General features: G+C 44.2%; 1 protein-coding gene across 1 annotated transcript; it reads right to left on the bottom strand.

Annotated features, from left to right (window-relative positions):
- Positions 1-2,431: 2,431 nt before the first annotated feature.
- LOC123738283 (endonuclease domain-containing 1 protein-like) lies at positions 2,432-6,102 on the bottom strand. Its single transcript, XM_082965366.1, has 2 exons — positions 5,547-6,102; positions 2,432-5,306 (listed from the first exon to the last, which is right to left on the bottom strand). The coding sequence occupies exons 1-2, from the start codon at positions 5,892-5,894 to the stop codon at positions 4,605-4,607; spliced, it is 1,050 nt and encodes a 349-aa protein (XP_082821492.1). The 5' UTR covers positions 5,895-6,102; the 3' UTR covers positions 2,432-4,604.
- Positions 6,103-14,012: the final 7,910 nt, after the last annotated feature.

Here is a 14,012-nt window from a genome sequence, read left to right on the forward strand (position 1 = left end):
CAATGAGAAAAGAGGCAAAATCTCTAAACCAAAGAAATTGTCTGGTGAAATGTATCAGTGTGCAGCAACGTCCATCAGCCGGTGGGGAGAATTACAAGCCTACGAGGACAGGCCATTCATTCACCGAGAACGACGAGCCCCCGTTAGCTGATTCTAGCAGCGAAGAGGACAAACCGGAGGAGTCCGAGCCATGCACTTCCACCGATGATGACAGCTCTCTGGCTGGACAAGAACAGGTGGTCGCACCAGACCCAGCTACACCTCCAAACAATGCCGGAGAAGACCTTACTATTTTGGACCCAGACTCAGATGAGACAAAAATCATAGAAGATCCCAGTGAGTTGCCAAAATATATGAATATATCTTTACGGGATATGTTAGAACAGGCTGGGCCACATCAGGATAAGGAGGGGAATTTACCAAGAGATGAGGTGCAACGACAGTTTTCGGTGGCCAACTACAATAGGAGGATGGTGAACGGGGAGAGAGTGGAGAGACCAAGGCTTGTCTATTCCAAGAAAAACGATGCAGCCTTCTGTTTTTGCTGCAAACTTTTTTCACAAGAGTGTAAATCTGCGGTGGTCAGGGATGGAACCAGGGACTGGAGGAATCAGTGTCTCCTCCTCAGCCTCTCATGAGAAGTCGCATGACCACCCAGATAGTTTCCAGAGGTGGAAGGAGCTGGAGATCAGGCTGGTGTCCAAGCAAACTCACATGATTTGATTTCAGGACCATGGACAGCTACCGAGAGAAAACATCGCTGACTGCAACGCAACACCACAGCAGAGGAAAGAGGCCACTCTACACAATAAATACATGCTGATGTTGGACCATCACATTCGATATGGAAATAAACATCATTCATTAAGGCTGGGTCATTGACAGAAAGATTATTTTACACTGCTACAGCGAAACGAGGCCCGCCATGCATTTATGAAAGCGCTTGTTTCCAAAGCTCAAATTATCTGTATTTTACAGTTCTACAGGAATATTACAATATATGTTCAATATGTTATATAAAAGTGTTATTTTTATTGTAATTGTAACATTTATGGGGTCGTTCCATGTGTGATAACAGGTGTGATATTATTAATCAGAAACCCGTTTTCCTACTGTAGGTAGTAGGTTGCATAGTGACAGCAACATTGTAACTCTCCGATGCAGCGGTTCAAGTTAAATTCCCTTCTGCCTGGTAAGGAACCTCCTATATGTACACGCGTCCACACAACATGTTAACGGTCATAAACACACAACTACACAGATAATTGGAGCTTATTTCTTCATCCTCCAATAAATAAGTGGTGAGACTCCCTGTTTGACGGACACAATTATCCTCCATAGATGTCGGTATAGACATATACTCCAATACTGTCTCATGTTCTGATTATATACCTCCGTGTCTGGGAAGGGCTTGGTGTGTTTGGTTCTGATTAAATACCTCCGTGTCTGGGAAGGGCTTGGTGTGTTTGGTTCTGATTAAATACCTCCGTGTCTGGGAAGGGCTTGGTGTGTTTGGTTCTGATTATATACCTCCGTGTCTGGGAAGGGCTTGGTGTGTTTGGTTCTGATTAAATACCTCCGTGTCTGGGAAGGGCTTGGTGTGTTTGGTTCTGATTAAATACCTCCGTGTCTGGGAAGGGCTTGGTGTGTTGGACTAAAACCAAGGCTCCAATTGACAGAGGGTATCACATATCTTTTGTTAAAGAAATTGGCAAAAATGATATCTATTGTTTGCTTTATATTTGTGAATAAATAAAACGTATCCAGATTATATCCAGCGGTCTATAACAATGCTTAACTCTGTGACGTCTTATGGTAGAAACAACCTCTAAAATGCCGAGAAAGACGGGACTCCGATGCATATGGAGATAAACTGATTCCTCTCTATGACAATCTAAAGCTGAGCTGCAGCCTTTGATATTCTTAGAGGTACAAAAAAATGGACTTTGCTATTCTGTCCCTATTAATTGAGCTTTTCTCTTTCTGAAAGAGAAGATTTTTGTTTAAACCCAGGCAGCTTTTAATAAGGAAGCACTTCTGTTGTTGGGTTTTACAACAGACGAGAAGCCAGCAGTTGAAGCTTACAGTTTTCTGTGACAGTAGAGCCTCTGTCTGGGTGGAAAGTTCACTTTTGAAAGTGCCATGCTTAGATTCATCAGGATGTCTAAGATGTCATTATTTTTCTCTCGTCTAGGATGGCAGAACATCTGGGACATTGGTGATTTTATCAATGTAATCAGATATACCAGGCTATGTTATTGACATTGAACTGATTATATAGCCTACTAACCAGATGTGTTAAATGGTGTTTAATTTGTAGCAGAGGACTATTAATTGGAATGCTATTATGTTCTGTTCCTCCGACGTTTAGCTGAGAAAAAATGGACCCAAACACATTGGGGGGCAGAACATCCAGGTCCGGTCCTGGAAGTGTTTAACACGTTTTATGTACACACTTTATTATAATACTTATGAAATACACATTGTTATATTTGGTAACACATGTTTATTTCCCCTCGACTCCAACCCCATTCGATGTAATGTCTACATAAGGGTCCAAACGACAAAACACTCACACAGCTCTGAGGAAGGCCTTGAGGCCGATACGGACAGCTGAATAAAGATCAGTGATACTAGCAAGAGCAGTGGGCTGGTTTCTCCTTTTTTATCAGTTTAACAACGTATAAAATACAACATTATTCAGAATATCAGATAACAGGACTTATTATCCAGATGCGTATTGTTAGGTAGCTCTGGTCCAGGGTGTTATATCCATCAAGACGGTTCAGCACCATCAAGATGCACGTCACACCCTGGACCAGAGCTAATCATTAGGACCTAGTGCAACAATATATTCCAGTTAGCTACGTCCCTAATGGCCCCCTATTCCCTTTATAGTGCACTACAATAGGGTACCATTTGGGAAGGAAATAAGTTCGTAATTATAACAAAGAACCACTGGGGGGCGACAGACAACAGTAGACAACTCTGTACAATAGAACATAAATACATAAATTACTTTAAAATGCCAATCTCTGCAGAAAGTGTGTGTGTGTGTGTGTGTGTGTGTGTGTGTGTGTGTGTGTGTGTGTGTGTGTGTGTGTGTGTCAGTATGACTCCAGTTACAATGAAAATCACTTTGTTCAACAGACCTGGAGATATTTATTGGTTATTGATGGATCAGCAAAGTGATTGGTGATTGATTGGTAACATGGTGAGTACAGGGTTCTCCATGTTTTCTCCCAGGTCAGTAATGTATTGCTTTGTCCCAAATGGAACCCTATTCCCTATGTAGTGCACTACTTTAGACCAGGGCCTATATGAACCCTATTCCCTAACCCTACATAAAAACTAAATAGAACGTTCAGTACATTAAAACTAAATAGAACGTTCAGTACATAAAAACTAAATAGAACGTTCAGTACATTAAAACTAAATAGAACGTTCAGTACATTAAAACTAAATAGAACGTTTAGTACATTAAAACTAAATAGAACGTTCAGTATATTAAAACTAAATAGAACGTTCAGTATATTAAAACTAAATAGAACGTTCAGTACATTAAAACTAAATAGAACGTTCAGTATATTAAAACTAAATAGAACGTTCAGTATATTAAAACGTAGTGGAGCGTTCAGTTGAATAGAAATGGTGCTGTACTGAACAACCAGCTGAAGAAATGGGGAGCGGTTGGGTTGTGGGTTCAAGATGCATCGTTGCCCTTAAAACACGTCACTCAATGCTTTAATCCACACCCGGCAGACCCACTGAACGGAACAAAGCTGAGAAAAGATTAGGGACCTGCTTTGTTTACTGTACAAGACTCATATTGTCTAACAATGATCACATTTTCAATCCCTATTCAACCTCACTTGAACCAGGAAATACACATTTTAATATTCCCCTTACCAAACCAAACCCTAACCAAATCAGCTACTCGGTTATATTCTCTAAGAATCAATGGGTACATATCAATCATTTCAGATTGCCCCTTTAACAAGAGAAATAGACTTATAAATAATATACAGAGTGAATCTACTAAAGCAGGTCAGGTCAGTAGTCTACTAAAGCAGGTCAGGTCAGTAGTCTACTAAAGCAGGTCAGGTCAGTAGTCTACTAAAGCAGGTCAGTAGTCTACTAAAGCTGGTCAGTACAGTAGTCTACTAAAGCAGGTCAGGTCAGTAGTCTACTAAAGCAGGTCAGGTCAGTAGTCTACTAAAGCAGGTCAGTAGTCTACTAAAGCAGGTCAGGTCAGTAGTCTACTAAAGCAGGTCAGGTCAGTAGTCTACTACAGCAGGTCAGGTCAGTAGTCTACTACAGCAGGTCAGGTCAGTAGTCTACTAACGCAGGTCAGGTCAGTAGTCTACTAAAGCAGGTCAGGTCAGTAGTCTACTAAAGCAGGTCAGGTCAGTAGTCTACTAAAGCAGGTCAGGTCAGTAGTCTACTAAAGCAGGTCAGGTCAGTAGTCTCCTGTGCTGATAGTTCAGAAAGTATTGTCATTAAAAGTGATTGTTGATCACAGCGTGAAACTCAGGTCAGACTAAACCAGGTCCATTATTACCTGCTTGACCTGATGATGTCACAGGTTCCTGGTGGTTATGTCACTACATCATCATCACCAGCACAGAAACTAATACAACAGGTAGGTAATAACCTTTGACCCCAACAGAGGAATAGACACAGTCATCATCATAGACACTATGATCATATACATCCCCATCCCTGAGGGGAAGCTCTCTCAGAATATCACCTTTTGGACACTGATCTGGGAACACCTGGACATCACCACCACCACCATAATGCCTGTCCAGCATGTCATACAGTTCTGCCAAGGTATTTGAGGGCAATGTTTTATTGTCCTCCTTTTGGTTCTCCCCCCAGTGTGCTTGGGCCACCCACTGTTTCAGGTTGTTGTTGTAACAGCAGTAGGCTGTCCACATGAGATCTGGGATGTTCACTCGGTTCTTCAGTGTGTTGTTGTTACTGGGCACTGCTCCAGTCACCACATAGGCTTTTATCTGGTCGTTAGCATCCTTACAGTTAAGCTTAAGAGTCGTTTGGACTTTGCACTCCATTTTCCTCCACCTGCCATTGTTGAAGGACACCACCTGGGGAACGATGTTGGTCAGGGTAAAGGTGGACTTCTGAGTATCAAGGTCATGAGCATGTGAACATGGGAAGAGGTGACCTCTGTTCACCCCTTTAATTGGTATTGAGTTCTTATAGTCGTTGTCCCCAGCCTGCTTTTGATATTCAATCTCTTTACTATCCTTCTGCATTTCAGGGCTGTTGTTTTCCCCGTTGAGCTGCAGGAAACAACAGTCATACATTCATTCACATTTTTCTGTACAATAAACCCTCCTTTCTATACAATAAACCCTCTTTTCTGTACAATAAACCCTCTTCTGGGGGTGTTCACAATCAAGACAAATCAAGTCTCTATACCCTCCATAGTGGTAGTTCTATATTCTGTAACATAACTGTCTGTGATTTATAGCAGTAAACAAATACAAATGTTATGTTATATGAGAAAACATTAGTCCTACCTGGGGCTCAATCATCCAGGGTTGATCTGGTCTGGGGTCTGTAGGAGGACCAGTGAAGGTGTAGGCTGAGAACACAGGGATCCTGTTGGTCGTGTCGTAGAGAGTTGCAAACCTGTAGATGTTGTTGAACAACTGGCAAATCGGCTTGTAGCGGTTCTGGTTCTGGACCGTCCCATCAACCAAAATACCCGTCAGATTTGGAGTTGTCCCCTCCAGGAAGAAATTCTGGCACTGTGGAACATCACTGAACTTCTCCACTACATGAGAGAGAGCAGGAGGAAGGAGAGAGAGAAGGAGGAGAGTAGAGAGATGATTCAATACCCCCATCATCACCTGAAGACTGTACATCACAGAGACAAAGATGAAGTTACAGAGACCAGTTGGTAGACTGGAGACTGTTGAGCTGAGTCAGGACAGACTGCTTTAAATAGTTATTACAGAGACCAGTTGGTAGACTGGAGACTGTTGAGCTGAGTCAGGACAGACTGCTTTAAATAGTTATTACAGAGACCAGTTGGTAGACTGGAGACTGTTGAGCTGAGTCAGGACTGGCTGCTTTAAATAGGTTTTCAGAGACTCCTCCTTCATGTGAGACAGAAAGGGTTGATTTGCATAAACTCTTCTGTATGTTTCCATGGAAACTGCTGTAACAAATAACATGTGACTCACCTCCTGCCCAGTCGTGGCCAAAAGATTTGAGAATGACACGAATTTAAATTTTTCACAAAGTCTGCTGCCTCAGTGTCTTTAGATATTTTTGTCAGATGTTACTATGGAATACTTGGGTGAGCAGGAAACTGTCGGGGGAAGGAGAGGGGGGACATTAAAGATAAACTAAAATTCCTTATAAACTGTGTTGTTTGATTTTGAAATTCTAAAACCTATGTTAAAAACACTATTTTAAGAAAAATCAAGGAGGGGGGCAGGGGTTGGGGAAATTACTTTTACAATGACAGAGTTAGGGCCAATTTTTAATTCCTCAAACACGTCTGTGATGGTTCTTGTTAAAAGGACTGATCACCACACAGTCCCAGGAAGTAGACCTACAGTAGGTTTACATTTGATTTGTCACACCAGATCCAGGAAGTAGACCTACATTAGGTTTACATTTGATTTGTCACACCAGTTCCAGGAAGTAGACCTACAGTAGGTTTACATTTGATTTGTCGCACCAGTTCCAGGAAGTAGACCTACAGTAGGTTTACATTTGATTTGTCGCACCAGTTCCAGGAAGTAGACCTACTGTAGGTTTACATTTAATTTGTCACACCAGTTCCAGTTCATATTCGCTTTCCCTAAAAATTGTATTTCCTGACAACAATATTTCAAAGTTCACCCAGTATAACCAGCTCACCCAGAGATGCAACCTCTCTTATCATTACTCAGTGCCTGGGCTTACCTCCACTGCACATTATGCCCTGAATCTATTCTACCACGCCCAGAAATCTGCTCCTTTTTTTATTCTCTGTCCCCAATGCACTAGACGGCCAGTTTTGATAGCCTTTAGCCGTACCCTTATGTTCCTCGGGTGATGTGGAGGTAAACCCAGGACCTGCATGTCCCCAGGCACTCTCATTTGTTGACTTCTGTAATCGAAAAAGCCTTGGTTTCATGCATGTTAACATCAGAAGCCTCCTCCCTAAGTTTGTTTTACTCACTGCTTTAGCACACTCCACCAAGCCTGATGTCCTTGCCGTGTCTGAATCCTGGCTTAGGAAGGCCACCAAAAATTCTGAGATTTCCATCCCCAACTACAACATTTTCCATCAAGATAGAACTGCCAAAGGGGGAGGAGTTGCAATCTACTGCAGAGATAGCCTGCAAAGGTCTGTCATACTTTCCAGGTCTATGCCCAAACAGTTTGATCTTATAATTTTAAAAATGAATCTCTCCAGAAATAAGTCACTCGCTGTTGCCACCTGTTATAGACCCCCCTCAGCTCCCAGCTGTGCCCTGGACACCATATGTGAATTGATTTCCCCCATCTATCTTCAGAGTTCGTTCTGTTAGGTGACCTAAACTGGGATATGCTTAACACCCCGGCAGTCCTACAATCTAAGCTTGATGCCCTCAATCTCACACAAATCATCAAGGAACCCACAAGGTACAACCCTAAACCTGTAAACATGGGCACCCTCATAGATATTATCCTGACCAACTTGCCCTCCAAATACACCTCTGCTGTTTTCAGTCAGGATCTCAGCGATCACTGCCTCATTGCCTGCATCCGCTATGGGTCCGCGGTCAAACGACCACCCCTCATCACTATCAAATGCTCCCTAAAGCACTTCTGCGAGCAGGCCTTTCTAATCAACCTGGCCCGGGTATCCTGGAAGGATATTGACCTCATCCTGTCAGTTGAGGATGCCTGGACGTTCTTTAAAAGTAATTTCCTCACCATCTTAAATAAGCATGCCCCTTTCAAAAAATGTAGAACTAAGAACAGATATTGCCCTTGGTTCACTCCAGACCTGACTGGCCTCGACCAGCACAAAAACATCCAGTGACGGACTGCACTAGCATCAAATAGTCCCTGCGATATGCAACTGTTCATGGAAGTCAGGAACCAATACACGCAGTCAGTCAGGAAAGCAAAGACTAGCTTTTTCAAACAGAAATTTGCATCCTGTAGCTCTAACTCCAAAAAATGTTGTGACACTGTAAAGTCCATGGAGAATAAGAGCACCTCCTCCCAGCTGCCCACTGCACTGAGGCTAGGTAACATTGTCACCACCTATAAATCCACTATAATTGAGAATTTCAAGAAGCATTTCTCTACGGCTGGCCATGCCTTCCTCCTGGCTACCCAAACCCCAGCCAACAGCTCCGCACCCCCCGCAGCTACTTGCCCAAGCCTCCCCAGCTTCTCTTTCACCCAAATCCAGATAGCAGATGTTCTGAAAGAGCTGCAAAACCTGGACCCGTACAAATCAGCTGGGCTAGACAATCTGGACCCTCTCTTTCTAAAATTATCCGCCGCCATTGTTGCAACCCCTATTACCAGTCTGTTCAACCTCTCTTTCGTATCGTCCGAGATCCCTAAAGATTGGAAAGCTGCCGCAGTCATCCCCTTGTTCAAAGGGGTTGACACTCTAGACCCAAACTGTTATCGACCTATATCCATCCTGCCCTGCCTCTCTAAAGTCTTCGAAAGCCAAGTTAATAAACAGATCACTGACCATTTCGAATCCCACCGTACCTTCTCCACTGTGCAATCCGGTTTCTGAGCTGGTCACGGGTGCACCTCAGCCACACTCAAGGTACTAAACGATATCATAACCGCCATAGATAAAAGACAGTACTGTGCAGCCGTCTTCATCGAGCTGACCAAGGCTTTTGACTCTGTCAATCACCGTACTCTCATCGGCAGACTCAACAGCCTTGGTTTCTCAAATGACTGCCTCGCCTGGTTCACCAACTACTTCTCAGACAGAGTTCACTGTGTCAAATCGGAGGGCCTGTTGTCCGGACCTCTGGCAGTCTCTATGGGGGTACCACAGGGTTCAATTCTCGGGCCGACTCTTTTCTCTGTATATATCAATGATGTCGCTCTTGCTGCGGGCGATTCCCTGATCCACCTCTACGCAGACGACACCATTCTGTATACTTCTGGCCCTTCCTTGGACACTGTGCTAACTAACCTCCAAACGAGCTTCAATGCCATACAACACTCCTTCCGTGGCCTCCAACTGCTTTTAAACACTAGTAAAACCAAATGCATGCTTTTCAACCAAACTAGCTTCAATACCATACAACACAGTGTTGCCTTGAATCAAATCAAATCACATTTTATTTGTAGCGAAATGCTTGGGCTTCTAGTTCCAACAATGCAGTAATATCCAACAAGTAATCTAACCTAACAATTTCACAACAATTACCTTATACACACAAGTGTAAAGGAATGAATAAGAATATGTACATTAAAAAAATTATATATATGTATGATGGTATAGAACGGCATAGGCAAGATGCAGTGGATAGTATAGAGTACAGTATAAACACATGAGATGAGTAATGTAGGATATGTAAACATATAAAAGTGGAATTGTTTAAAGTGGCTAGTGATACATTACATCAAGATGGCAAAGATGCAGTAGATGCTATAGAGTACAGTATATACATATGAGATGAGTAATGTAGGGTATGTAAACATTATATGAAGTGGCATTGTTTAAAGTGGCTAGTGATACATTTATTACATCAATTTTTCCATTATTAAAGTGGCTGGAGTTGAGTCAGTATGTTGGCCGCCGCCAATCAATGTTAGTGATGGCTGTTTAACAGTCTGATGGCCTTCAGATAGAAGCTGTTTTTCAGTCTCTCGGTCCCCGCTTTGATGTACCTGTACTGACCTCTCCTGCTGGATGATAGCGGGGTGAACAGACAGTGGCTCGGGTGGATTTCCTTGATGATCTTTTTGGCCTTCCTGTGACATCGGGTGGTGTAGGTGTCCTGGAGGGCAGGTAGTTTGCCCCCGGTGATGCGTTGTGCAGACCTCACTACCCTCTGGAGAGCCTTACGGTTATGGGCGGAGCAGTTGCCGTACCAGGCGGTGATACAGCCCAACAGGGTGCTCTCGATTGTGCATCTGTAAAAATTTGTGAGTGTTTTTGGTGACAAGACGAATTTCTTCAGCCTCCTGAGGTTGAAGAGGCGCTAGTGCACCTTCTTCACCACGCTGTCTGTGTGGGTGGACCATTTCAGTTTGTCCGTGATGTGTACGCCGAGGAACTTAAAACTTTCCACCCTCTCCACTACTGTCCCACCGATGTGGATAGGGGGCGGCTCCCTCTGCTGTTTCCTGAAGTCCACGATCATCTCCTTTGTTTTGTTGACATTGAGTGTGAGGTTATTTTCCTGACACCACACTCCAAGGGCCCTCACCTCCTACCGTAGGCCGCCTCGTCGTTGTTGGTAATCAAGCCTACCACTGTAGTGTCATCTGCAAACTTGATGATTGAGTTGTATGCGTGCATGGCCACGCAGTCGTGGGTGAACAGGGAGTACAGGAGAGGGCTGAGAATGCACCCTTGTGGGGACCCAGTGTTGAGGATCAGCGGGGTGGAGATGTTGTTACCTACCCTCACCACCTGGGGGTGCCCGTCAGGAAGTCCAGGACCCAGTTGCTCAGGGCGGGGTCGAGACCCAGGGTCTGCGCAAGGGCGTCGAGCTTAATGATGAGTTTGGAGGGTACTATGGTGTTAAATGCTGAGCTGTCGTCGATGAACAGCATTCTTGCATAGGTATTCCTCTTGTCCAGATGGGTTAGGGCAGTGTGCAGTGTGATTGCGATTGTATCGTCTGTGGACCTATTGGGGCTGTAAGAAAATTGGAGTGGGTCTAGGGTGTCAGGTAAGGTGGAGGTGATATGGTCCTTGACTAGTCTCTCAAAGCACTTCACTATGACGGAAGTGAGTGCCAAGGGGCGGTAGTCATTTAGCTCAGTTACCTTAGCTTCTTGGGAACAGGAACAATGGTGGCCCTCTTGAAGCATGTGGGAACAGCAGACTGGGATAAGGATTGATTGAATATGTCCGTAAACACACCAGCCAGCTGTTCTGCGCATGCTCTGAGGACGCGGCTGGGGATTCCGTTTGGGCCTGCAGCCTTGCGAGGGTTAACACGTTTAAATGTTTTACTCACGTTGCCTGCAGTGAAGGAGAGCCCGCAGGTTTTGGTAGCGGGCCGTGTCAGTGGCACTGTATTGTCCTCAAAGCGAGCAAAGAAGTTGTTTAGTCTGTCTGGGAGCAAGACATCGTGGTCCGTGACGGAGCTGGTTTTTCTTTTGTGGTCCGTGATTGACTGTAGACCCTGCCACATACCTCTCGTGTCTGAGCCATTGAATTGTGACTCTACTTTGTTGCTATACTGACGCTTAGCTTGTTTGATTGCCTTGTGGAGGGAATAGCTACACTGTTTGTATTCAGTCATGTTTCCAGTCACCTTGCCCTGATTAAAAGCAGTGGTTTGCGCGTTCAGTTTTGCGCTGAATGCTGCCACCAATCCACGGTTTCTGGTTGGGGAATGTTTTGATAGATGCTGTGGCTACAACATCACCGATGCATTTCCTAATAAACTCGCTCACCGAATCAGCGTATTCATCAATGTTGTTTTTCGACGCTATGCAGAACATATCCTTGTCCACGTGATTGAAGCAATCTTGAAGAGTGGAATCCGATTGGTTGGACTAGCATTGAATAGACCTGAGCGCTGTTGCTTCCTGCTTTAGTTTCTGTCTACAGGCTGGGAACAACAAAATGGAGTCGTGGTCAGCTTTTCCTTAAGGAGGGCGGGGGAGGGCCTTATATGCTTAGCGGAAGTTAGATTAGCAATGATCTTGGGTTTTGCCAGCCCTGGTAGTGCAATCGATATGCTGATAGAATTTAGGGAGCCTTGTTTTCAAATTAGCCTTGTTAAAATCCCCAGCTACAATAAATGCACCCTCAGGATATGTGGTTTCCAGTTTACATAGAGTCGAATTAAGTTATTTCAGGGCCGTCGATGTGTCTGCTTGGGGGGGAATATACACAACTGTGATTATGATCGAAGAGAATTCTCTTGGTAGATAATGCGGTCGGCATTTGATTGTGAGGAATTCTAAGTCAGGTGAACACAAGGACTTGAGATCCTGTATGTTGTTATGATCACACCACGTCTCGTTAATCATAAGGCATACACCCCCGCCCTTCTTCTTACCAGAGAGATGCTTGTTTCTGTCGGCGCGATGCATGAAGAAACCAGGTGGCTGTACTGAAATTCAGATAGCGTGTCTCGAGTGAGCCATGTTTCGGTGAAACAAAGAACGTTACAGTCTCTGATGTCTCTCTGGAAGGCAACTCTTGCGCGGATTTCGTCTACCTTGTTGTCAAGAGACTGGACATTGGCGAGTAGTACGCTCGGGAGCGGTGCGCGATGTGCCCGTCTACGGAGCCTGACCAGAAGACCGCTCCATCTGCCCCTTCTGCGGCACCGTTGTTTTGGGTCACCTGCTGGGATCCGATCCATTGTCCTGGGTGGTGGGCCAAACAGAGGATCCGCTTCGGGAAAGTCGTATTCCTGGTCGTAATGTTGGTGCGTTGACATTGCTCTTATATCCAATAGTTCCTCCCGACTGTATGTAATAAAACCTTAGATTTCCTGGGGTAAAAATGTAAGAAATAACACATAAAAAAAACGAAATACTGCATAGTTTCCTAGGAACGCGAAGCGAGGCGGCCATCTCTGTCGGCGCCGGGAGTAGTATGGTATTATCTAAGAAATGCTCCAGTCACCACATAGACCTTGGGTTTACCAGTATTATCTAGGCACTGCTCCAGTCACCACATTGACCTTGGGTTTACCAGTATTATCTAGACACTGCTCCAGTCACCACATTGACCTTGGGTTTACCAGTATTATCTAGGCACTGCTCCAGTCACCACATTGACCTTGGGTTTACCAGTATTATCTAGACACTGCTCCAGTCATCACATAGACCTTGGGTTTACCAGTATTATCTAGACACTGCTCCAGTCACCACATAGACCTTGGGTTTACCAGTATTATCTAGACACTGCTCCAGTCACCACATAGACCTTGGGTTTACCAGTATTATCTAGACACTGCTCCAGTCACCACATTGACCTTGGGTTTACCAGTATTATCTAGACACTGCTCCAGTCACCACATTGACCGTGGGTTTACCAGTATTATCTAGACACTGCTCCAGTCACCACATTGACCTTGGGTTTACCAGTATTATCTAGACACTGCTCCAGTCACCACATAGACATTGGGTTTACCAGTATTATCTAGACACTGCTCCAGTCACCACATAGACCTTGGGTTTACCAGTATTATCTAGACACTGCTCCAGTCACCACATAGACCTTGGGTTTACCAGTATTATCTAGGCACTGCTCCAGTCACCACATAGACCTTGGGTTTACCAGTATTATCTAGACACTGCTCCAGTCACCACATAGACCTTGGGTTTACCAGTATTATCTAGACACTGCTCCAGTCACCACATAGACCTTGGGTTTACCAGTATTATCTTGACACTGCTCCACTCACCACAGAGGCGTTTTTGCAGTGTCCAGTGGCTCTTGCCCTTTGGGACATTCTGGCTCAGGCAATACCATATTACCTGTTTCTTTGGAAACAAAATGAGTGAACTATCGTTTTAACTGTTGTCAACTGACTACTTAAGTAAGTAAACCTTGCCTCACTACTTTACATTGTAACAAAGTGTAATTTCTTCAGTGTTGTCACATGAAAAGATATACTCAAATATTTACAAAAATGTGAGGGGTTTACTCACTTTTGTGAGATACTGTAAATATCCAATGTTTTCTCTCCCCTCCCTTTTCACTGTAAGGTCTACACCTGTTGTATTCGGCGCATGTGACAAATAACATTTGATTTGATTAGGGGAGAGAAAACAACAGCTGGTGCACGATATGTAAGGAAGTCTCGAGTCATTGC

The sequence above is a fragment of the Salmo salar genome, chromosome 18 (assembly GCF_965601325.2).
Source record: "Salmo salar chromosome 18, fSalSal1, whole genome shotgun sequence".
Classification (NCBI taxonomy): domain Eukaryota; kingdom Metazoa; phylum Chordata; class Actinopteri; order Salmoniformes; family Salmonidae; genus Salmo; species Salmo salar.